A 26,963-nucleotide genomic window follows, 5' to 3' on the forward strand; every position below is an offset into this window, starting at 1 on the left:
ATAGCCTGGTATGGCCAGGCATTTAGTGTGGTATACACACTTGTCATTGTTAAGGGTTAAGTGCAGATGCTTGGCCCCTGGAGAAATGTTTGTAAGTTCCGATCGTGATCATTTAGATCTTTGCCACATAGAGTGACATTGCCCAGATAAGGGTAGGTGTCTTGCAAGTTATGAGCATCTACTAGCTTATCCATCTCCTTTTAGAAAACAGATACACCGTTGGTAACTCCAAAAGGGATTCTTTTAAACTGGAAAAGTTTGCCATCTGCCTCAAAAGTGGTAACTGCCTTTCATCTTTGTGAATAGGCACCTGATGATAAGCTGATTTCAGATCAATTGTGGAATATATTTTGTACTGTGCAATCTGCTTTACCATGTCTGAGATATAAGGCAAGGGATAAGCATCTAGTTGCAAAAACCTGTTTATAGTTTGGCTGTAGTCCATGACCATTCTAGGTTTCGCACCATTTTTGACAACTACAACTCGCGCCAAGGACTTGTACTGGGTTTGATTATTTTTTTTTATTCAATAAACGCCTAACCTTGTTCTTAATAAATGACCCACCTGACGCCCTTTCTCGCAAGACCTGTGCAAGTCTGCAACTAGACCGTTTAAAATATCTTCACGATGAATTATGTCACCCAGGGTTCACTAAATGTTATCATTATGTGAAGTCCCTCAATTTGCCGTACTCACTAGAAGATGTCAATAAACTAATTAATGAGTGTCCTGTTTGTGCGGAGTGTAAACCACACTATTATAAACCTTCCTTCCTGATGGAAGGTTTCCCACTAGCCAGTTTAGAGGTGGTTCTAGTCTGTTAATAAAAGCCCAGTATTGGTATAATACTTGACTGGTCAAGTAATTCAATTTTATTAACAGACTAGAACCACCTCTAAACTGGCCAGCAGGAAAGCATCGCCATCTGTTATATCAGTAGGGTGAAGTATCTCTACAGCCATAGCCAATAGCAAGTGGTCAGTATAATATACCCTCCCCATTACATAATTATATCATGCTTCTGGTAAAACCTCCTTTTCTTGTCTCCTTTTCAACACTAAACAATTCACAATAACATCTTTTCTCTTAACATTCTCCCCAGACTTAATTTCAGGTTTACTAATCTGTTGAACAGTAACCCTCTGAACAAGTTTATTAATCCGCTCCACATTAACCCTCTGAACAGGTTTACTAATCTGCTCCGCATTAACCCTCTGAACAGGTTTACTAATCTGCTCCACATTAACCCTCTGAAAAGATTTAATATTCTGAAATTTGTTTTTATGAATCAGGGCATAATAATCTGCTCACCCTAGCCGTTTGCTGCCATGTTCCCATGTCTCTTTCAGCCAGGTATAATTTAATCTCATTTGGAGCACACCTTTTAATTTCCTCAATTAATATCAATTCTCTCAATCTGTCAAAATCATTATTTATTCCTTTTGAGGCTCACCAGCATTAAAACATACATGTTTTCCCAGAGCAAAATCCATATAAGATTGGTTCCATGTTTTCACCAAATTCCTAAAAATTTGTCTCTATGCTTCTGGAACCAACTCATAAGCTTTCAATACCGCTTGTTTAACAGTATCATAATTTGGCACTTTTTCTGTAGTCAAACTAGAGTATGTAATTTGTACTTTTCCTTTCAATGCACTTTGGAGCATAAGAGGCCAATTTTCTTTTGGCCATCTTGATTTCTCAGCAACCTTTTAAAAAGAAAAACCTGAAAATATGTATCTCTATCTCCCTCATCAAAAGGGGGGACTAGATTTACCTCTCTACTAGCCAAAAACCTCTCCCCAGGAATTATAGCCTCAATTCTCTTACCTCTCTCCATCTCAATTTTTAACTTCTCTAATTGAAACTGTCTGTCCCTTTCATTCTTTTCCAAGTCATTTTCTTCGTCTTTCATCATCCTCCCTCTGTTTTTCAGCTTCCTCTAACTCCTATTTCCTTCATTTTTCAGCTTCCTCTGCCTCATTTTGTTGTTTCTGCAACTCAAAGTTCCGTTTCTCTCTTTCCTCCAACACTCTTTGTTTCTCTCTTACTTCTTCCACCCTCAGTTTCTCCATTTCCAATTGTAATTCAAAAGATCTATCCTCCAGGAAATTGTCTTTCTCAACAAATTTTCCCTCACCTAAGTAATGTTTCACTATAATCCTCTGTATTTGCATCAGTTCCTCTTTTCTCTTGCTCTGCAGCTCCGCAGGTGATGGTTGTGACAAAAATGTACCAACATCCATTGCTGCTGTTTTCCACACACACAAGCTTTAAATTAGCTTGGAAAAACTAATTAATAAATTTAAAAAACTCCAAAAGTTTAAGATCCCAAAACTCCAATTTTCAATCTGAAAGGACAAGTCCCCAAAATGTTACGAGCCCAGAGGACCCAAAACCCAGCAGCAATAGATATTCACCAAGACAAATGGTGACTTAAACAAAAGTTGCTTTTAATTATATTTAAACATGAAAACAGGATCAAACTTTAACTTATCACTGTTAACTTAACCTGATTTAACCCCCTTCTAATTCTAAGCGCACGTGTTTGTAATGTGTGTGTAAGTTTAGAAAAGTTATTTGATTCACATTCAAATATCACTTCTCACACCTCCAAGTTCATTGGTTGCAGGCAATTCTTATACTGTACACAGAATTTAACATTTACGAATTTCACCAGGCTTTGGTTACCGCTCAGGAAGGTTCTTGTCAGTTTTCAAAGAGAGATTTGTTGTTTACAGGACACCCTCAACTGATTTCTTCTAATCAGTCACGTTAGTGTCTTGCCGAAGAAACTTGCCCCATCAGGGTTTTCCAGATGATAACCTCTTTTTTTCAGGTCACCACAGAGTTTCATTTTGTTTCTCTTATTTCAAGTAAAACATTAGGCAGCCAGTCCTCTCCTCTTGTATGAACCACAAGGTCTTTGACCAGGCTGAACTAGGAACTTGCAACCCATCTTCAAAATGATTTTTTCCACAAGCTTGCCAACTTGTCAAGTTCCAGTCCCAGCTGCTGCTGCTGAACTCTCTCTTTCTCAGAGAAAAGCCTATTTTACTCTCTCTCTGCTTGCCAAACCACATGGCCCTCTTAGAACAGCAACTTCTACTCAGTCAGCCTGTGGCTCCGGAACTAATCCCCCCGAGTTCTTTCACCTGTTGTTTTTCAAAACAACAATCCATTAGTGAAGTCTTTGGGAACTCTTCAAAGTTTTTGCAAAGGCCCTTGCAGCCGGCCTGTCTGGCTTGAGCAGAGCTCCAGTATTTTAAATGAGATCTGTTCTTAAGTGTTTGTATGTGATCTACACTAAAACCCTGCCACATTTTATCTCCTTTAAAACATATCTATATACAATACAAAATACAACATAATCTGTTACACTACCAACAACTGTTGAAACTATACTGTAGATCAGCCATTCTCAATTGGGGTCACAGCACATTTAAGGGGGACTGTGGACTGAAATCCTAAATATTTTCTGGGGTTTTTTTTATGTAATCAGTTGGGGAGAAGTATGACAAAATCCAACTAAACTTGACTGCCTCACAAGGAAGAGGTCCCATAAACTTTGAATTTAGTCCTAGGGGCCACAGCCAAAAAAAGTTGAGAATGTCTGCTCTAGAAGACAAAAAAATACCTTCAAATTTCACAGCAATAAACAAGAATGGTTCTACAATTTGATACCTTCACAAGTGGGGATCTCTTCTGTCCATTGTTTAGAGGCTTGACAGTGAAGATTGCTGGATCCATTTAGTACAAACCCTTCAATGCAGCTGAAGATGCATGTTGAGTTGTAACTGAAGTTTCCAAACATATTTATGCAGTTCATGTCACCTTGTTTAGGAATTTTTAGTGGCTTACATTGAACAGCTAAAAAATGAAATCACACATTAAACTTTTAAGCTCAGTCTTCAAATGTTTTCAACAGTTGTTGCAATTAAAATTGTTTGCAATTTAAATCATTGTTAAGATTTCAGAAGTTGACAACCCAGTTGCACTGGCCTTTGAACTAGTCTAACTGGAATGAGCATTTCAAACTTCCTCAGGAGTTTGTGGAGGTTTGATATGACACCAGGAAACCTGGAAAAATTTCTGCCGAGATGTGGTGGAAAGTGTACTGACCGGCTGGATCACAGTCTGGTATGGGAACTCCAATATCCCTAAGCATAAAGGCCCCAAAAGGTAGTGGCCACAGCCCAAGACATCACAGGCAAAACTCTCCCCATTATTGAGTACAATTACAGGTAATGCTGCCTTCAGAGGGCAGCAGCAATCATCAAAAACCCTCACCACCCAGTCCATGCTCTGTCCTTGTTGCTGCCATCAGAAAAGAAGTATCAGTGGTACAAGACTCGCACCACCAGTTTCAGGAACAGCTGCTCCCCTGCAACTATCAGACTCCTCAAAACAAACTCAGTCATTTAAGAACTCTTACTTGTGCACTTTATTAATTTTCTTTTGTTTTCTCTCTGTATTGCACAGTCAATTTGTTTACATTCATTATCTGTTTACAGTTCTTGTTTATTTACATGTTTATGCTGTGCACAATTTTTTTGCAATACCAATTAGTGGTAATTCTGTTGTGCCTGCAGGAAAAGGAATCACAGGGTTTGTATGTCATGTCATGTATGTACTCTGGCAATAAATCTGAAATCTGAACTCAGCATCTGAAATTCATCTCCTGTGAAGTTAGAGGAATGATCTCTATCCAGGATCCTTTAGCTGCATCAGGCAGTCATCCCCATTCAAGTGCCAAAGTCTACACTGCAATCTGTAGCATTTACACTTTGTAATGGTAGGACATGAAAATTTCAAATTAATTTGTTGATTAGGTTAAGATACTGGTTTTGAACAATTTTTTTAATCAAGAGATTTATGGGTACATATTGTGTATAGAGAACCAAACAGAAAAACTTGCAGTTGATATTTTAAAATATGACATTATCTCCTGTACTTTCTCTTTAATTTCTTGCCACAACATATTCAAACAAGTTAATTTTCATTTTAAGAACAAATCTAGCTACATATTCTAAATATTATTTACTGTACCTTCACAGACTGGTACCTTTGATGTCCATTGTCCAGAAATATCACACTGGACTCTATCTGATCCCTGCAAGGTAAATCCATCCTTGCAGGAAAAGTTACATGATGAGGTGTAACTAAAAGGTTTAAATGGGTCAGAACAGTTCATCAAGAGATTAGGAGGGACCTTCAGTTCACTGCATTTCATTGCTGCAAAAAGAAAGATTGAGAGGTTATTTGCAGTGTGCAGTCAGACAATTTCTTTAAGCTATAGAGACTGAGGTCTAGATGTGAAAACAAAAAGTCATTGGAACCTATGTAGGTTAGTGAGGACAAGGACCAACAGCATCAATTGAATTTTGGGTAAAGTGAATGTTAATAAATGGCAAAGCATTTTGTCTTGAGCTAATTAAAGATAGACTAAGGGAGGAGCAAATAGTTAACATTATTGAGGATAATGAGAAAGCAAGTGATATTTGAGTAAGGCTTTCCTTGGTCTATTCAACAAAACTAATTAGTTTGGAAATGTAGGAATCCACGACAAGATCCTATCATTTATGGCATAATTCAAAAATAATGGTTTTCTATTTTAAATTCTTGCTTATCTTGGCTTAATATCAGGCAGTCTGATATTAGAGTGGTTGATGTGGTTTGAGAAAAATGTTGGAAAGCTAAAGCATCATGTCTTTTCAAAATTGTGCAATCAAATCCTTCTGCTGACCACATAATATCTGAGATCAGGCAACAGGACAGCTATTTGGATGGATGCCTGGTGAGAAAGAGAGAAGAATGGATAGAAGATTATAATTTGCATGCTATGAAATTCTTACCACTTCCATTTGATGTTTTAGGCTCCTTGTATTTATACAATTCCTTCAATACAATGGCTAGATTGTCATTTTTTTGTGCAAACTCAAATCAACAATGAATAAAACTGTCTACCTTCACATGTTGGCTTTTGTCCTGTCCACTCTCCAGACACTTTACACTGGAGCCGGCTTGATCCATTTAAAGTAAATCCATCAGAGCAGCTAAAGGCACATGTTGAGTTGTAGCGAAAGTTTGCAATGGGATGAATGCAACTCATGTTGCCATGCTCAGGAGCTACCAAGGTTTCACATTGCTGAACTGCAGGAAATTCAAGTGTAGGGTGATAAGAAAGTAGTTTTCTTGAAAAATAGCAAAGTAACAACAAATTTTTATTTTAGGAAGATTGGTATGTCTGTATAATAAAATTAAACCATGCCTTTGCAGAAGGGGGGCCTATCTGTCCATTGACCAGAAGCTGAACATTGGAGTCTCTCTGATCCGTGTAGCACATAGCCTTCTCTACAGCCAAAAGTGCAGGTTGAATTGTAGCTGAAGTATCCAAATGGATGAGTGCACTTCATGTTATCCTTCTTGGAAGTCTCCAACCCACTGCACCGAATAGCTGAACATTATATGGAAATATCAAAGGTATTGATATAACAATTATTTATTATCATTAGCTTTCAATCTAAGAATCCTTATAAAAAAGGAGCTATGCAGTGGTTCCAATCCTGGAGTGACAACCCCTTGAAAATGTATCAGTAATTGTGTCACTTTAATAAAAGATATTTAATTAGAAAGTCCACAAAATATAACAATTATTAATGTTTCATTGGAAACACCACTTCCTGCATTCCCATGAATTTGAGAAAGCCACAGCTCCTTAAAATGAACATCTTACAATGGTATACAATATTTATTAGTTGAGGGGCAGGGTGTTGACTTGCATTTTACTGAGTGTGAACTAGGAGGGATTTCATTCACAATACTCTTGTGAATGATGTTAGGTCTCATCGCAGGGATTAACTCAGCAATGGAGAAATAACTAGCTTTCCAAATCCCAAATCGACATCAAAAATCCCCTGGTCAGGTGTGTTCAAGTTTGTTGAGCTTGACAAACCTGTGGAATTTTTTGAGGAAGTGCAACCTGGCTGGATAAGGGAGTTGCAGTGGTTGTTGTGTATTTGGATTTTCAGAAGGTGTTTGATAAGATGCCACACATGAGGCTACTTACAAGATAGAAGCTCATGGTATAACAGGAAACATAAAGTACTAGCATAGGTGGAGCATTGGCTGATTGGCAGGAAGCAGAGTATTGGAATACAAGAATCATATTCTGATTGGCCAGTTGCCAGAGGTGTTCAACAGTGGTCGGTGTTGGGGCTGATTCTTTTTATGTTGTATATTAATGACTTGGATGATGGAATGAATGGGTTTGTGGCCAAGTTTGCAGATGATACAATAGTGGGTGGAGAAGTAGGTAGTGTAGAGGAAACACAGAGGCTATAGAAGGTCTAAAACAGATTAGGAAAATGGGAAGAGAAGTAGAAAATGAAATATAATTTTGGAAACTGTACAGTTATGCACTTTGATAGAAAAAAATTAATGGACAGACTATTCTTTAAATGGGGAGAAAATTTAAAATATCCAGATGCAAAAGGACCTGAGGTTCCTTGTGCAGGATAGCCTGAAGGTAAATGTACATTGAGACTGTGGTGAAGGAGGCAAATGCAATATTGGCATTTGTTTCAAGAGGAATGGAATACAAGAGTAAGGATGTGTTATTGAGATCTTATAAGGCACTCGTGAGACCTCACCTGGAGTATTGTGAGCAGTTTTGGGCTCTTCATTTAAGAAAAGATGTGCTGATGTTGAAGAGGTTTCAAAGGAGGTTCACTGTATTTAGACATACAATACAGTAACAGGCCATTTAGACCCACAAGTCTGTGCTGCCCAATTTACACCTAATTAACCTGCACCCCCCCGGTACATTTTGAATATTGGGAGGAAACACAGATCTCGGGGGGAAAACCCACCCAGACATAGGGAGAACATACAAATTCCTTTCAGACAAGATGGGACTTGAACCCAGGACCCGATCACTAGGGGAATCTCATTGAAACATTTTGAATGTTGAAAGGCATGGACAGAGTACCTGTAGAAAGGATGTTTCCCATGGTGGGAGAATGTAGGACAAGAGGGGACAACTTTAGGATTTAACAACATCCCTTTACAACAGAAATACGTAGGAATTTCTTCAGCCATGGTATGGTTGTGGAGGCCAGGTCATTGGGTGTATTTAAGACAGAGATTGATAGGTTCTAGATTGGCCAGGGCATCAAAGGTTATGGGGAGAAGGCCAGGCAGTGGGGCTGAGTGGGAAAACAAATCAGCTCATGATTAAATGGCCGGGAGGCTCAATGGACTGAATAGCCTATTTCTGGTCCTATAATCTTATAGTCTTAAATCTTTCTCTGCTCTGCCCCAACAATGAGTCTTAATGCAGGAGTTATATACCAGACAATCTGGGCTATTCTGTTGCCATATTATGGTCCAGTTTGCAGTTAATTTGTAGTTAGAAGGTAAATCACATTTAGAATATAAACATAAATTATACCTTTGCACTTAGGTATGGATGCAGACCACTCTGCAGAAGCTGTACATTTCAGCTTCCTTGCTTCATGTGTCTGAAATCCTTCTGCACAACTAAAGTTACAAATTGAATTGTAGCTGAAAAGTCCATTGGGGTGAAAACAGTTCATAATGGCTTGATCACGATGCTCCAGTCTCAAACACTTAAGAACTAAAAAAAAAGTGACACCTATATTATATGAGAAATCAAAGAGTAGATGAAGTCATAGAAAACATATTTAAATGTTTTAAAGCAATGCCCATTTTTGAGGCACATTTAAAAGTTGTGTTAGTTGTAACATTCAGAGATTTTTTGGATCAGCAGATGAACGAAAATCAGATCTTTTGGAAATTCACACATTAATCAGCATCCAGAATGAGAAATAAGAGCTTAATATTTAGGGTGTTTAGGTTTAAGAAATCCTCTTCCACCCAAAATATTAATTATCTCTGCAGGTTTTGACTGTTTGGCATTTCCAGTATTTGCTTTCCATTTTTAATTTCTAATGTCTGCATTTTTCATATATTCTTATTATATGTACATGAAATTATTACAATATTAAAATCATCATGTAAGCAATAACTTCCACCCCAAATATGTGGAACGGTAATAAACCAGAAAGAAGATGAAGCTGTTATAGAGCAAAAAAAATCACGGTCTGTGCAGTTATTGTCTAAACACTGTGCCATTAGCTACTTGTGTATTGATAAACTCCAATTCCTTGTTTATTTTTATTCATTAATCTTTGCCAACTAATGACATTTTGAAAATTGCCAAAATGGCATTATGGATTGCCTGTTTCAAAGCAAAATAGCAGTAACTTCATTATTAGTTCGTTGGTTGTTACATGTTTTGTGGTATCATATGATATGTTTGGCAGATCAAAAATGTCTTTTACCAAGTCTCAGATCTGAAGCATTCCACAGATGCTGCCTGGAGTACCCGCCTTATTTTGTTTTTATTTCAGGTTGTACATGGTTCTGGTCATCCAACTGTATGAAAGATATTTAGGTGGAAAGGTGGCAGAAAAGATTGACAAAAATGTTACCCGAATAGTGGCTTCAGTTATAAGGAGAGCCTGGATAGGCTGGGACTTTTCTCCCACCAGTGCAAGAAGCGGAGGGTGATATTATAGAAGTTTATATAAATCATGAGAGACGAAGAGAGGGTAAATATTCATTGTCTATTTACCAGGAGAGAGGAATCTAAAACAAAAGGACATAAATTTAAGGTGAGAGGAGAAAAACTTCAATGTGACCTGATGGGTGGCTTTTACTTGCAGAGTATGGTGGGTACATGGAAAGAGTCTGCAAGAGAAAATGGTAGAAGTGTGGACCATTGTAACATTTACTGTGCATGACATTTAGAGAGATACATTGATGGGCAAGTTTTAAGATGGATATGGGACTTCCTTGGATAGTTAATTTGTTTGGCATATAGAAACATAGAAAAATAGGTGCAAGAGTAGGACATTTGGCTCTTCAAGCCTACATCGCTATTCAATGTGATCATGGCTGATCAGTACCCAGTTCCTGCCTTCTCCACATAGCCACAAGGATCAAATCTAACCTACTCTTAAATATTGACTTCCTGTGGCAAAGAATTCCACATATCCACCACCCTCTGAGAGAATAAATTTTTCCTCATCTCAGTCCTAAAATACTTCCTCCTCATCCTTAAACTGTGACCCCTGGTTCTGGTTTTTCCCAGCATTGAAAACAATCTACCTGCATCTAGTCTGTCTAAACCCTTAAGAATTTTATATGTTTCTATAAGATTCCCCCCTCAATCTTCTAAATTCCAGAGAATACAAGCCTAGTTTATCCAACCTTTTTTCATATCCAAGTCCTTCCATCCCTGGTATCAGTCTAGTGAATCTTCTCTGCACCCTCTCCACGGCGAGGATGTCCTTCCTCAGATAAGGAGTCTAAAACTGCACGCAGTACTCCAGATGTGGTCTCACCAAGGCCCTATACATCTGTAGCAGGATCTCTGTACTCCTGTACTCAAATCCTCTTAGTATGAATGCCAACATAGCATTCGCCTTTCTCTCCTGCATGCCCACTTTCAATGACTAATGCACAGCAACACCCAAGTCTCTCTGCACCTCCCCTTTTCCTAAACAGATATCATTTAGATAATAGTCCTCTTTCCTGTTCTTGCCTCCAAAGTGGATAACCTTGCATTTATCCACATTGTATTGCATCTGCCACATCTTGGCCCACTCACCTAACTTGTCCAAATCACTCTGCACCCTCCTAGCATCCTTAACACAGCCAACTTCATGTCGTCTGCAAATTTTGAGATATTGCTATCTATTCCCACAACTAAGTCATTGATATATATTGTAAACAAGTGTGGCCTCAGCACAGAGCCCTGCGGTACCCCACTAGTCATTGGCTGCCATTCCGAAAAGAACCCATTTATACCTGCTCTTTGCTTCCTGTCTATCAACCAGTTCTCTATCCACCTTAATACCATACTTCGTATACCATGCTTTTTAAGTTTGTATGCTAGTCTTCTGTGTGGAACCTTATCAAATGCCTTACTAAAGCCCAGATATACCACATCCACTGATTTCCCCCTATCCACTCTACTGGTTACATCTTCAAAAAACTCAATTAGATTCGTCAGACATGATTTTCACTTCACAAAACCATGCTGACTCCGTCTGATGACACTACTACTCTCCAAATGTACTGCGATTGCATCTTTAATAGCTGATTCTAGTGCCTTCCCTATGACTGATGACAGGCTAACTGGTCTGTAGTTTCCTGGTTTCTCTCTCCCTCCCTTCTTAAAGAATGGGATTACATTGGCCACCCTCTAATCCTCATGAACTAATCCAATATCTAAAGAGGTCTGAAAAATTATCACTAATACATCCACTATTTCCTGGGCTACAGCACTCTTGGATGCAGACTATCTGACATTGGGGATTTATTTGCCTTTAATCCCTGCAATTTAACTAAATCAACCTCTTGACTTACAATTATTTCCTTTATACCCTCCCTCACATTAGGTCCCCAATCCTCAACAATTTCCTGAAGATTAGCTCTGTCTTCACCAAGGAGGGCATACTAAAGCAGTCATTCAGACAGTCTGCCATACCTTTGTTCCCTATGATTAACTCACTCGTTTCTGTCCGTAATGGACCCACATTTCTCTTAACCATCCTCTTTCTCTTAAAGTATCTATAAAAACTTATACAGTCATTTTTTAATGTTCTCTGCCAGCTTCCTCTCATAATCTCTTTTACTTTTCCTAATTAATCCTTTTATCCTCTTCTGCAGAACCCTAAATTTCTCCCAATCATCAGGAATATTATATTTTTGGCTAATTTATATGCTGCTTCTTTGGATTTGATACTCTGATTTCCCTTGTTAGTTATGGATGCGCTACTCTCCTTGATTTATTCTTCATACAAACTGGGATGTACATTTTCTGCACTTGCTCCAAGCTATCCTTAAACAATTATCATTGCATTTCTACCGTTAGTCCTTTAAGTACCATTTGCCAATCTATTTTAGCCAATTCACATCTCATACCATCAAAGTTACCCCTCTTCAAGTTTGGAACCTTTGCATCTGAATCAACTCTGTCACATTCCATTCTAATGAAGAATTCCACCATATTGTGGTCACCCTTGCCCAAGGGGTTCTTCACAACAAGATTGTTAATTAACCCTTCTCCATTACTGAGTACCCAGTCTAGAATGGCTTGTTCCCTCGTTGGTTCCTCAACATTCTGATTTAGAAAACAATCCCACATGCATTCTAATAAATCCTCTTAATCCTTACCCTTACCAATTTGGTTCACCCAATCTACATGTAGATTAAAGTCACCCATTATAACTGCAGTCCCGTTGTTACACCCATTACTAATTTCCTTCCTATTGCCATCCCTAACTTCACTGCTACTGTTAGATGGCCTGTACACAACACAGACAGCTCCAAGAAAAGTGCAGAGAACAAAACAAAGGACTCTACATCACCTTTGTTGACCTCACCAAAGCCTTCGACACCGTGAGCAGGAAAGGGCTTTGGCAAATACTAGAGCGCATCGGATGTCCCCCAAAGTTCCTCAACATGATTATCCAACTGCACGAAAACCAACAAGGTCGGGTCAGATACAGCAATGAGCTCTCTGAACCCTTCTCCATTAACAATGGCGTGAAGCAAGGCTGTGTTCTCGCACCAACCCTCTTTTCAATCTTCTTCAGCATGATGCTGAACCAAGCCATGAAAGACCCCAACAATGAAGACGCTGTTTACATCCGGTACCGCACGGATGGCAGTCTCTTCAATCTGAGGCGCCTGCAAGCTCACACCAAGACACAAGAGAAACTTGTCCGTGAACTACTCTTTGCAGATGATGCCGCTTTAGTTGCCCATTCAGAGCCAGCTCTTCAGCGCTTGACGTCCTGCTTTGCGGAAACTGCCAAAATGTTTGGCCTGGAAGTCAGCCTGAAGAAAACTGAGGTCCTCCATCAGCCAGCTCCCCACCATGACTACCAGCCCCCCCACATCTCCATCGGGCACACAAAACTCAAAACGGTCAACCAGTTTACCTATCTCGGCTGCACCATTTCATCAGATGCAAGGATCGACAATGAGATAGACAACAGACTCGCCAAGGCAAATAGCGCCTTTGGAAGACTACACAAAAGAGTCTGGAAAAACAACCAACTGAAAAACCTCACAAAGATAAGCGTATACAGAGCCGTTGTCATACCCACACTCCTGTTCGGCTCCGAATCATGGGTCCTCTACCGGCACCACCTACGGCTCCTAGAACGCTTCCACCAGCGTTGTCTCCGCTCCATCCTCAACATCCATTGGAGCGCTCACACCCCTAACGTCGAGGTACTCGAGATGGCAGAGGTCGACAGCATCGAGTCCACGCTGCTGAAGATTCAGATGCGCTGGATGGGTCACGTCTCCAGAATGGAGGACCATCGCCTTCCCAAGATCGTATTATATGGCGAGCTCTCCACTGGCCACCGTGACAGAGGTGCACCAAAGAAAAGGTACAAGGACTGCCTAAAGAAATCTCTTGGTGCCTGCCACATTGACCACCGCCAGTGGGCTGATAACGCCTCAAACCGTGCATCTTGGCGCCTCACAGTTTGGCGGGCAGCAGCCTCCTTTGAAGAAGACCGCAGAGCCCACCTCACTGACAAAAGGCAAAGGAGGAAAAACCCAACACCCAACCCCAACCAACCAATTTTCCCTTGCAACCGCTGCAATCGTGTCTGCCTGTCCCGCATCGGACTGGTCAGCCACAAACGAGCCTGCAGCTGACGTGGACTTTTTACCCCCTCCATAAATCTTCGTCCGCGAAGCCAAGCCAAAGAAGAGACACAACACCCACTAGCATCTTCTGCCCCTTCGTGTTTTGCAGCTCTACTCACATCAATTCCTCATCTTCCAAGCTAATATCCTTCCTTTCTATCACATTCATGTTGGGCTGTAGGGCCTGTTTCCATGATTGAAACTCAAAGTTTCTAGGATTCCAAAATCTGCAATTTACCTTGTATTTTTATTTCCTTCCCTCAAGAGCATTAATAAACCGGATGATTTACAAGTCATTTTGAATGATATTAGGAGCTCACCTTTTTCACATTGTTCTCCATGGAATCCTTCATTGCAAACACACTTAAATGCACCGATTGTTTCCACACATTCACCATGACCATTGCAAGAGTCTGGATTGCATGAAGCTGTGAAAAGATGCAGCAAATTTATTTAACACAATTAATGATTATTAAATGCTGATTTAAAAACTTGCCCTTTGCTATCACCACATCATTAAAAGCTCTGTTTGGCCCCTTTTGTTTCATCTATCCAGGATATCTGAAATTCCCACTTTATGTTGGGTCTTCATTGATCCCAAGGATTCTGCCTGAAATTTGATTTCCTGTGTTGACCATTTATTGGATAAAGAACTCTACATTATTCCTAAATTTATGTCCCGTTGATGGTTCTCATGTGCAATTTTTTGCTTTCACCTTACAAATTTAAAATTTAAAATAAGAGAAGCATATATCTACACATGCCCATTAAATTACCATGTCCTTCCCTGGAAGTATCTCTGAATGAGCTGATTCAGCATTGTTGCTGTTTAGATATATTTTAACATCCTCATCATTCATTGGAATGACTTCATCACCAACATCGAAGTACTCGAGCTGGCAGAATCTGCAAGCATCGAATCCACGCTGCTGAAGACCCAACTGTGCTGGGTGGGTCACGTCTCCAGAATGGAGGACCATTGCCTTCCCAAGATCGTGTTATATGGTGAGCTCTCCACTGGCCACCAAGACAGAGGTGCACCAAAGAAGAGGTACAAGGACTGCTTAAAGAAATCTTTTGGTGCCTGCCACATCAACCACCGCCAGTGGGCTGATCTCGCCTCCAACCGTGCATCTTGGCGCCTCACAGTTCGGCGGGCTGCAACCTCCTTTGAAGAAGACCGCAGAGCCCACCTCACTGACAAAAGACAAAGGAGGACAAACCCAACACCCAACCCCAACCAACCAATTTTCCCTTGCAACCACTGCAACCGTGCCTGCCTGTTCCACATCGGTCTTGTCAGTCACCAACGAGCCTGCAGCAGACGTGGACATACCCCTCCATAAATCTTTGTCCGCGAAGCCAAGCCAAAGAACGGTTAATACTCTATTTGAATTAATATCCTGATAGGTGCTTTCAGATTTTGGATTTATTGTCAGAGTACATACATGACATTACATACAACCCTGAGATTCTTTTTTTCTGCGGGCGAAGCAGAATCACCACTTATTGGTAGTGCAAAAAAAACTACACAGCATATACATGTGAACAAATAAAGAACTGTAAATAGATAATGAATGTAAACAAACTGTGCAATATAGAGAGAATTTTTTTTTTAATGCACAAGTGCACAAGTAAGAGTCCTTAAATGAGGAATCTGATGGTGGAGGGGTAGCAGCTGTTCCTAAATCTGGTGGTGTGAGTCTTGTGGAACTATACCTCTTTCCTGATGGCAGCAACGAGAACAGAGCATGTCCTGGGTGCTAGGGATCCTTAAAGATTGTTGCTATAGATGTTCTCGATAATGTGGAGGGTTTTGCCTATGATGACCTAGGCTGTATCCACTACCTTTTGGAGGGCTTTACACTCAGGGGTATTGGTGTTCCCATTTCAGATCATGATGCAGCCAATCAGCACACTTTCCACACACATCTGTAAAAATTTCATCAGGGTTTCTGGTGACATACCAAACTTCCACAAACTCCTGAGAAAGTAGATGCACTGACGTGCTTTCTTCACGATGGCATTTGTGTGTTGGGTCTAGGAAAGATCTTCCGAGAGAGCAACTCCCAAGAACTTAAATTTGGTCACCCTCTCCACCTCTGATACCCCAATGATCACTGGATTGCAGACCTCTGGCTTTCTTTTCCTTAAGTTAACAATCTTCTCCTTAGTTTTGGTGACATGGAATGCAAGTTTGTTTTTGGTGCATCATTCAATCAAGTTTTCAATCTCTGTCCTGTATGTTGACTCATCACCTTTCTTTATACAATCCACTACCGTGGTATCATCGGCAAATTTCTAGATGGTGTTAGTGTCGTACCGAGCCACATAGTCATAGGTGTAAAGCAGGGGACTAAGAATGCAGCCCTGATGGAGATTGTGGAGGAGATGTTCTTACCAATCCTCACTGATTGTGGTCTGCAGGCTGTGATGGTATAATGGGGGGGTGGGGGGGTGCTGCTATTATACTGAGTGGCTTTGTCTGTAGAGATACTCCACCCTACTGGTATAACAGATGGAGATACTTTTCCCACTGGCCAGTTAGAGGAGGTTTTAGTCTGTTAATAAAAGCTCGGTATTGGTATAATACTTGACTGGTCCATGTCTATGGCATATCAATTTTATTACACAGTGAATCTCCTCATGACCAATTATGATATGCGACAAAACACTTTGTTTGCAAGACATCAGCTTCACACTCGAAAACATCAAGCAGGAGAGAGCAAAGATGCCTTTGCGCTCGCACTAAAAGGGCTATCCAGAGCCTGCGCTTGTGCTGCTGTCAGGGCTGAAGCCCACTGAGAATCCTTGATACTGGACGTGTTCATTAGTGGATTGGAATCAGGGTACATCAGGCAATGTTTACTGGAGACCCCGGGCCTGACCTTTAATGCGCTCTACATCAAGTGAAAGGCCTTAAGGTGCTAAAGCCCTTGAGAAAGTGCAAGGTGCTGAAGTGGCACCCCCAAGACCCACCGGCAGTGACAATCCACTGCTGAGTGCCACTAAACCACAGCATAAAAGCCTCTACTGAAAATGCTACTTCTGCGGTTTGGCGCTACATGTTCGTTTTCAGTGCCCTGCGTGGCAAGCCTATTGTGTCAACTGTGGGAAGTCGAGGGAACTGGGCCAGAGCCTGCTGTGAGGATTGGTAAGAACATCTCCTCCACAATCTCCATCAGGGCTGCTTGTGCTGTGAACTGAAGAGTAAGAAGAAGAAGAAGCGCCAAAGTACTTCTACTAATCTAGGGCACCGCCACAACACCGCCATGTGGACCTGGAGAGCCAATAATTCATCGAGCTCGTCTCCCTCTTCTCCTTCTACTTCTTCTGAAATCTTAATAGGAACAACCAGCGACGAGGCGGACTCCGACAGATTGCCGCCGCGGAGAGACCCTATTCTAATGTCCATGATGATTAATCAAGATGGACCCCGCAAAAATGGACCATCTTGTGCTCTCCTCAGAGAAGTACCCTACTCCGTGGTTAGGGAGACAGCCATGTACCAGAATGCACTGAATCTCCCCAGAACCTATTATGATAGGCCACAAAACACTTCGTTCACAAGACATTAACTTCACCCTCGAAGAAAACAAGCCAGAGCAAGCAAAGGTGCTTTTGCGCTTGCACTAAAAGGGCTATCCAGAGCCTGTGCCTGCATTGCTGTCATGGCTGAAGCCCACAGAGAATCCCTAATGTTGGACGCATTCATAAGCAGATTGGAGTCGGGGTACATCAGACAATGCTTACTGGAGACCACGGGCCTAAACTTTAATGCTGCTTTACAACAATGGAAGACCCTTAGGGCTGCACTACAAAGCGTTAAAGCCCTTGAGAAGGAAAGAGGTGCTGAAACAGCCCCCCCCTGAAGCCCACCTGCAGAGATGATCCACTACTGAGCGCCACTAAGAGGCCGCTACAGAAGTTGCTACTTCTGCGGATTGGTGCCACACATTCGCTCTTAGTGCCCTGCGCGACGAGCCCATTGGCCCAGTGCCCTCACTTTCTGCAGTTGGCACAGAGCCTGCTGGGCACAAGAGTCTTCATTTAGTTGAAGAGTAAGAAGAAGAAATGCACACGCGCTACTAATAAGCGGGGCACTGCCAGAAGATTACAGTGTTGACTTGGGGAGCCAACGATTCATCTGACACCTCTTCTTCTAAATTCACAAGTGGAACTGCCAGTGACGAGGCGAGCATTGACAGATCGCCACCGCGGGGAGACCCTGTTCTGGCGTTGATGATCATAAACCAAGAGAAACCCCATAGGCTGCAGCATTCCACAATGATGAAGGTGGAGGTAACTGGGGAACCTATTGACTGTTCATTTGATTTGGGCAGTAGTGACAGCTACATTCACCCTATGACCGCTGATGCACTGAATCTTACCTTGTATCTGTCTAGATGCAAAGTTTCTATGGCTTGTTCTGGACTAAAACAAGAAACTACAAATTGTTGCAAAATAACCCTGAAGGTACAGGGAAATTAATATACTTCAGATTGCACGTGCTCTCCAGTCTGTGTGCTCTGAATGCTTTTAGGGTTATATTTCCAATGCCAGATGAGAAGTATCATATTGGCATTTAACAGCCCATTACCATCGATCAAGGTACCCCAAGAAGCTATTTGCGGGTTATCGACTCTAAAGATTAAACCTCCATGTCTTTTTATCAATCTAACCCTGGATTGTAAGCCTATAGCTCCAAAGAGTAGATCCTATAGCAAAGAGGGCAGACTCTTTATTAAGGACGAGGTTAAGCGTTTATTGAAGGAAAAAATTATCGAACCCAGTTCAAGTCCTTGGCGCGCACAAGTTGTGGTCATCAAAAATGGCGCAAAACCTCGAATGGTCGTGGACTACAGCCAAACTGTAAACAGGTTTACGCAACTGGATGCTTATCCCCTGCCTCGTATCTCAGACATAGTAAATCAGATTGCACAGCACAAAATATATTCCACAATCGATCTGAAATCAGCTTATCATCAGGTGCCTATTCACAAAGATGAAAGGCAGTTTACTGCTTTTGAGGCAGGTGGCAAACTTTTCCAGTTTAAAAGAATCCCTTTTGGAGTTACCAACAGTGTATCAGTTTTCCAAAGGGAGATGGATAAGCTAGTAGGTGCTCATAACTTCAAAGACACCTACCCTTATCTGGGCAATGTCATTATATGTGGCAAGGACTTAAATGATCACGATCGGAACTTACAAACATTTCTCCAGGTGGCCAAGCATCTGCACTTAACCCTGAACAATGACAAATGTGTATACCACACTAAATCCTTAGCCATACTAGTGAGTAATGGAGAGATTAGCTCTGACCCAGAGAGAATAAGACCACTCATGGAACTACCCCCACCTGCGACACAAATATCCCTCAAGCATTGCCTGGGGTTTTTCTCCTATTACACTCACTGGGTGACCAACTCCGCAGATAAAGCACGGCCACTGTTTAAAACTACTAGTTTTCCCCTCTCTGAAGAAGCCCTCTGTGCTTTTGAAAACATCAAAAAGGATATAGCCAAAGCGACAATGTCAGCTACTGATTTACCATTTCAAGTAGAATCCAATGTGTCAGATTGGGCCAGCAGCTACACTAAATCAAGCTAGAAGATCTGTGGCCTTTTTCTCTCAGACATTACACGGGCCAGACTTAAGACATACCTCTATCGAAAAGGAAGCTCGGGCTATTGTAGAATCCATTCGCTACTGGAGACACTTTTTAGCTGGAAAGAAATTTACAATGCTGACTGATCAAAAATCTGTCACTTACTTGTTTTTTGTTTTTTTTAACTTTATTTAGTATTTTTTCAATAAAAATAAACAGACTTTTACAGAATAAGTAGTCTAATAATGAAACAGTAAAACAAACCCACCCCCTCCCCCTCCCACAACAGATCCCTAAAGGGAAGCATTAAAAATAAACAAAAACATTCAGTAATTTACAATATTACTAAATTCATATATGGTGTCCAATTCTTAACAAAAAAAAATTCATAATTATTATGTAAATTATATGTTATTTTCTCCATATAGATACACAACTTCAACTCATGATGCCATCGAACTACATTTAACTCCGCTTCATCTTTCCAAGATGTAGCAATACATTTATGAGCATCTGTCAATGTTAGACGAATAAACGCTGTCTGAAACTTATCCAACCCCAAATCCACTAACAGAGTAAAATAACCTAACAAAAAATTTTTGGGATCTAAAGGAAATTGAATTTTAAACAAATTTTGAAGATAATTCTTAATTTTAAACCAGAAAGGATGAACTTTATCACAAAACCAAACAGAATGTAGAAATGTTCCAACACGTAATCCACACCTAAAACACAAATCTGAGTTACTAAATCCATATTTTTTCAATTTTTCAGGGGTTGAATATTACTGATGCAAAAAATTATAATTAATCATATTATATCTTCCATTAATTAATTTAGTCAACCCATCATAACACATATTTTCCCAACCACCTGACTAATTTCAACTTAAATCATGCTCCAATTTAATCCTAAATGTATCTAATTTTTTTAACCATTTATCTTGTAATAATGCTACATTTCTGATATAAAACTTTTATCTGAAAAATATGAAACCATAAATTTAAATTTAGTTAACTTAGAGATTTTCATTTCTCTTCCAAAATTATCTTTCACTAATGCCCTAATTTTATAATAAACAAACAGAGAATTCTCTAAAATCCCAAATTTCTCTTTAAGCTGATTAACTGATAAAAATTTAGCTTCTTCAAAACAATCCTGCAATCTTTTTATTCCTTTAATCCACCAATCTTCTAAAATTCTATTATTCAATGAAAAAGGAATCAATTTTTTTTTGATATATTGGGGTTTGAACTGATAATAGGATCTTTTGATCCTTTTTAATAAATTCCTTTTAGTCCAAATTTCTAATAAATGTTTCAAAATTAGTTCATTATATTTCTGTAGTAAGAGAGTAGTCCATTTAAATACAAACTGATGGGGACAAGTTTCCAATATCACAGCCAATTAATTCCACCCGAGCCCAACTAGGAGGGTTCGATTATATCTAACATACGATTAATAAATCTTAATTGATCTGTTTCATAATTATTTTAAAAATTAGGTAATTGAAAACCTCCCAAAGCATAACTGCCAGGTCAATTTATGCATCGCTACTCTTGCTAATTTTTCTTTCCATAAAAATTCTTGAACTACTTTATTTAAATCTTGAAAAGAGGATTTCGGAAGAGAACAAGGAATCGAATGAAACAAATTTTGAATTTGCAGAAAAATATTCATCTTTATAGAATTTAATCAACCTATTAAAGTTAAAGGTAAATCTTTCCATTTAATCAAATCCACTTTAATCTTTCTCATTAATGGTACATAATTTAAATTATACAATGATTGAAAATTTACATCAATCATTATCCCTAAGTACTTAATTTTATCAGTCCATCGAAATTTACTAATTTGTCTAGATTGATCGTAATTTCCTTCAGAAATTGGTAATATTTCACTTTTATCCCAATTCACTTTATATCCAGATAATTTACCATATAATTATAAACAATTTTGCAAATAAATTAAAGATTGATCCGGATTAGTTAAATATATCAAAACATCATCAACAAATAAATTAATCTTATATTCATCCTGTCCAATCCTTATAACTGTAATATTCTCATTCTGCCTGATAGCCTAAGCTAACATTTCAATGAACAACACAAATAGGGCTGGTGACAAAGGACAACCTTGATGAGTTGAACGTGTTAATTTAAAAAAGGAAGAAGTTTGACCATTTGTCGCCACCCTTGTTACAGGATTATTATGTAATGCCTTCACCCAACCAATAAATAAGAGTCCAAATTTATATTTCTCCAAAACTTTAAATAAAAAATTCCATTCAACCCTATAAAAAGCTTTTTCAGCATCTAATGATACTAGCATTGGTAGGTTGGGTTGCTGACGTGAAGCATTGATCAATGAAACCACTCTAAGAATATTATCTGAAGCATACCTATCTTTAATAAAACCAGCCTGGTCAGAATGTACTAATCATGGTAAATACTTTGCTAATCTATTTGCTAATAATTTAGCTATTACTTTATAATCCACATTTAATAAAGAAATTGGTCGATAAGAAGAAACCTTCAAAGGGTCTCTGTCTTTTTTTTTGATATAACTGTTATTATTGCATTCAAACGTGAGTCTGGTAAAGCTTGTTTCTGAGTTACCTGATTAAGAACATCCATGAATACAGAGGACAGATCATCATAAAAAACTTTATAAAATTCAGCAGCGAACCCATCATCTCCTGGTGACTTCCCATTAGGCATTTGTTGAATAACATCCTTTATTTCTAAATCCGTAAAAGGAGAATCCAACTTTCTCACATCCTCCTCCTTCAATATTGGTAAATTTAACTCTGACAAAAACACTTCAATATCATCTCGCACTCCCTCAGAAGCATATAATTTCTGATAAAATGACAAAAATTGGTCATTAATTTCCTGAGGTTTAAAAATAACTGAATTGTCCTTCCTCACAGCATTAATAATCCTTGAAACTTGTTCAGTTTTCAATTGCCATGCCAAGACTTTGTGCTTTGTCCCCTAACTCGTAATAAAGTTGGTTAGATCTTTGAATCAAACGTTCAAATCGGTCAGTTTGCAAATATTATATTTTAGCTTCAATTTTGTCAAAAAAGACTTATTATCTTCTGTAGAATTCCTCTGAAATTCCTTTTCCAGCTCTGCTATTTGTTTTTCCAACAACTGAGACTCTACCAGAAATTTTTTTATTTTCCTTTGATACATAACTAATGATTTGACCACGTAGAAATGCCTTTAAAGCATTCCATACAATAAAATTATTCCTGACTGTATTCTTATTCAAATCTAAATAAATAGCAATTTGATCCTTAATAAATTTTACAAATTCTGTTTTTTTTCAATAACATTATATTAAACCTCCAGCGAAAAATTGATTGATTAACTTCCGGCCCCATACAAGAAATAAACAACGAAGACTGGTCAGAAATTATCCTACTCTTATATTCAGCTTGAGTGAAACGTGCTTGCAAATGTGCTGATGCTAAAAAAAAGTCAATCCTAGAAAATGAATCATGACGTGAAGAATAAAATGAAAAATCTTTCTCAGTAGGATTTAATCTTCTCCAGACCTCTATCAAATTCAGATCTTTCATCAAGGACATCAATTGAACTGCTGCTTTTGATTTTTTTCACAACCTTTGGAAATTTATCCAATAATGGGTCTAACACCCAATTGAAGTCTCCCCAAATCAAAATAGTCTCCTTAGCTTGACCTAAAGTTAAGAAAGCTTCAGACACAAACTATTCATCATCAACATTAGGTGCATACACATTCAATAAAGACCATGGCTCAACAATCAATTTACAATTAATCATTAAAATATGACCAACTGATTCTGACAAAGAAACAAGTTCAAATGGTATTTTCTTATGAATCAAAACTGCCACTCCTCTTGGTTTTGACTTAAAGGAAGATGAAGATACATGTCCAACTCAATCCCTCTTCAATTTCAAGTGTTATTTTTCAGTTAAATAAGTCTCCTGCAAAAATGCAATGTCAACTTTTATCTTTTTTACATAAGCTAAAACACATTTTCTCTTAATCAGATTATTTAAACCCTGAACATTAAACATTGCAAAATTATATTAGACATTTTTATCAAGTTAAACTCAAACAACAAATACAAAAAAACCCTTAACTTTCTATCCCTTCTACTAACTCAAAAAAGTCCCTTAAAACTCCCCTTAAAAGCCCCCCTTTCTATCTCTTGTAATAATTCAAAAAAAGATTTAATCTTAAAGCTTCCCTTGATAAATGGTCACTAAACAAAACAGCTCTACAAAGTAGTAACTCCCCACTTAGCTGGGTGTGGACAGAAATAACCCCCCCCCCCCCACAGGTGGCAGATGACTTCGCAAAGCTTCAGCGAACTCTCTTCCCCCAATTGGACTTGTAAAATGATAAGTCTAAATCCCCATTGATTTTAATCCCATTGATTTTATCCCAAAACTTGCTCTGGATCATCAATATCAATCAAGCTCTTTGACAGATTCCCATTCCATTTTCCATTCTTCTTCTCAGATATCAATCACTTACATCACTAAATTGAGGAGCAAGATCAAAAATGATAAGATCATGCGTTGGCGAATTGAAATTTCTACTTATGATTATCACATATTGTATTGCTCAGGAAAATTCAATGACCCTCCAGGCGCACTTTCGTGCACGACCTGTGCAAGTCTGCCACTAGACCGTTTAAAATATCTTCACGATTAATTATGTCACCCTGGGGTCACTAGATTTTATCATTATATGAAGTCTCTCAATTTGCCGGACTCACTAGAAGACGTCAAGAAATTAACTAATGAGTTGTGATAGTACGGATTCTATCTCTGATGTACATATGTGTATATTGTAGTTTAGGATGGCTGTGATTGGCTGAGTGTGTAGCCACGCCTCCTGGCAGGTCTTAAAGGGTTGCTCCTAGCCAGACCCAGATCATTCTGGACTGGTCGACCTACATGTGATACGCTCCAGTCTTTTGTTAATAAAAGCCTTGGTTCGGATCAACAAGTCTTTGCTTCTTTCGACGTGCACTACAATTTTATTAACAAAACTTTTTCTAGGGTTGGAGTGTATGCTGCAACCAGAACGCCTCAACATCAACCCCAAATGACTTAAAACACTGGGTGAGATGTTTCAAGGCTTACCTACAGCATTCTGACCCTGCCGTGGTGGAGGATGGCCATTAACAGCTAGTATTGATGTCTATGGTGTCCCCGAGAGCATCCAGGACGCAGCCACCTACACAGTAGTCATGAAGGTGCTGAAAGAACTCTACGAGCGACCTGTGAACAGGGTCTACACCCAGTACAAGCTAGCGACCAGGAGGCAACTGCCCAGAGAGTCCTGTAGAGCTTACCTCCAAGCACTAAGGTTGCTGGGCAGTGTCTGTGCCTGCACAGACAGAACCGCAGCTGAGACCACCGATGATCTCATTCAGGATGCTTATGTGGCCGGGATCTGATCGAATGAGATGAGGCAGCACCTACTAGAGCACAGGGAAGAAAACCTAGTGGATGCAACCCAGATCGCAGAGACGATGGAGGCTGCAGTCTTAAGTATGGATGCTTACTCTCAGGGCTGGACCCCATGCTATGAAGTGAATAGGATACCCCACATCCCTCTGATGGCCTGGCTGCTGCTGCTACCCTGCCTGAAGCGACTCTGGTGCTACTTCTGCGGGAGGGACAAGCACAGCATGTCCCAGTGTCCTGCAAGGAAAGCCAGGTTCCAGAAGTGCCTTAAAAACGGCCACTATTACTCCAAAATGGCCACCACCAAACACAGTGTCTCGTGTGAGGCCCAAACACTATCCCCTCATTCAAACTTCTCATCATCAGAGCTTTCGTCCAATGAGAGTAAAGGCTCAATCGCATGGTAGTGCCTGACATCGCAACCTAGGCACCACGCACGGAAGGGACATTCCACCCTTGCTGCGATGACGTTGGCCCGCTTGGACTGCCCACCCGAAGCAACAGCTGCCCCACCTCCAGCTCCAACCTCAGTAACGGTCACCTCAGCTTCGACTCCGGTGACGACCGCCCCAGCTCTGATCCCGGTGACGGCCGCTCTGGCCCTGACTTCAGCGACTGCTGCCACCGACCAGGTACCAGCTGATGCTATTGACCCGGTACCCACTGCGGCTACCGCCATCGACTGCCTGACCGACCGTCCCACCGCCGACTGCAAGCAGTGGCTCTCAGCACTTACCATTGACAGCCCGACGGCCCCAGCTGGCTGCAAACAGCAACCCCAGCCATTCACCACCGACAGCTCCAGCCCGACTGCTCCAGTGACGTCACCACACACATGTAGTGCACTTCAGGCCTGACACTGCATGACGTCATCATGCAAGACTCCACAGACCCCAGCACAGGTTGCTGCATCAGTAACCCTGGACCAGGACTGCCCTCAACCCCTCACAAAAGTGATGGCATTGATTAAAGTGCACCAACACTGTACTAATTACTTATTTGACTCGGAGTCAATGGAGAGTATTTTCCGTCCAGACCTGGCCCAACATTGTGGACTGGTCATTATCCCCAATGACCAAAAGATTTTATTGGCAATCAGATCACACTCAACTGGGATAAAGTGGTATTGTGTGGTGACCCTGAAAGTCCAGGGCATCACATTTACTGATTTTTAAGCTGTTAGTTCTCCCTCAACTGTGCGCACCTGTATTGCTGGGATTGGATTTTCAGTGCCAGTTCCGAACTGTTTCCCTGCATTATGGGGTGCCCCACTCCCCACTCTCCGTCTGTAACCACTCCACTCCAGAGGCCTCCTGCCAGCGACAGCCCACACACCAGCCCCCGCACCCCGGCGCTCCACTTGTAGCCCCTTCACCCTCCGGGTCGCTCCTCCAGCACTCTTCGCAAACCTCACCCCTAGCTAGAAACCAGTGGCCACCAAAAGCCAGCAGTATAACTTTGGGGACTGGAAGTTCATCACAAGTGAGGTGCACATACTGCTGGACAAGGGCATTATTGAACCCAGCTCATCTATGGAGGGCACAGGTGGTGGTTGTTAAAAACGGGGAGAAGCTGTGGATGGTGGTTGACTACAGCCAGACAATCAACCGCTTCACGCTTCTGGACGCATAGCCCCCCCTACCCCCATGGATCACGGATGTGGTGAATCAGATCACCCAATACCGTGTGTTCTCCACCATTGACCTATGTTCGGCCTATCACCAGCTCCCTTTCCGCCAAGAAGATCGACTTTTCACGGCCTTCAAAGTGAACGGGTGGCTGTACCAATTCCTCAGGGTACCCTTTGGGGTCACGAATGGCATTGCGGTTTTCCAGCAGAAATGGACCAGATGGTAGACCAGAATGGGCTAACAGCTACTTTCCTGTATCTGGACAACGTCACTATCTGCAGCCATGACACGCAGGATTATGATGCCAACCTCGAGAAATTTTTTCATACAGCAAATCAGCTGAACTTAACCTACAATTTCGATAAATGTGTCTTCCGGACCACTCGGCTCACAATTCTAGGTTGCATGGTGGATAACAGAGTGGTAATGCCGAACCCTGACTGCATGCACCCTCTCATGGACCTGCCACTCCCTCACACCCAAAAGGC

The 26,963-nt window shown here is 40.5% G+C and overlaps 1 protein-coding gene across 9 annotated transcripts in view; it reads right to left on the bottom strand.

Annotated features, from left to right (window-relative positions):
* LOC138763639 (P-selectin-like) overlaps positions 1-26,963 on the bottom strand; it is a 104,305-nt gene that overhangs the window by 45,443 nt on the left and 31,899 nt on the right. For all 9 annotated transcript variants that reach the window (XM_069938125.1, XM_069938124.1, XM_069938126.1 and 6 more), the window contains 6 exons: positions 14,083-14,190; positions 8,454-8,639; positions 6,273-6,458; positions 5,969-6,154; positions 5,051-5,236; positions 3,686-3,871 (listed from right to left, as the gene is read on the bottom strand). In XM_069938125.1, coding sequence (XP_069794226.1) covers positions 3,686-3,871; positions 5,051-5,236; positions 5,969-6,154; positions 6,273-6,458; positions 8,454-8,639; positions 14,083-14,190 — 1,038 coding nt within the window. The remainder of the gene's footprint in view (positions 1-3,685; positions 3,872-5,050; positions 5,237-5,968; positions 6,155-6,272; positions 6,459-8,453; positions 8,640-14,082; positions 14,191-26,963) is intronic.

Source organism: Narcine bancroftii, chromosome 5 (assembly GCF_036971445.1).
Source record: "Narcine bancroftii isolate sNarBan1 chromosome 5, sNarBan1.hap1, whole genome shotgun sequence".
NCBI classification, from domain to species: domain Eukaryota; kingdom Metazoa; phylum Chordata; class Chondrichthyes; order Torpediniformes; family Narcinidae; genus Narcine; species Narcine bancroftii.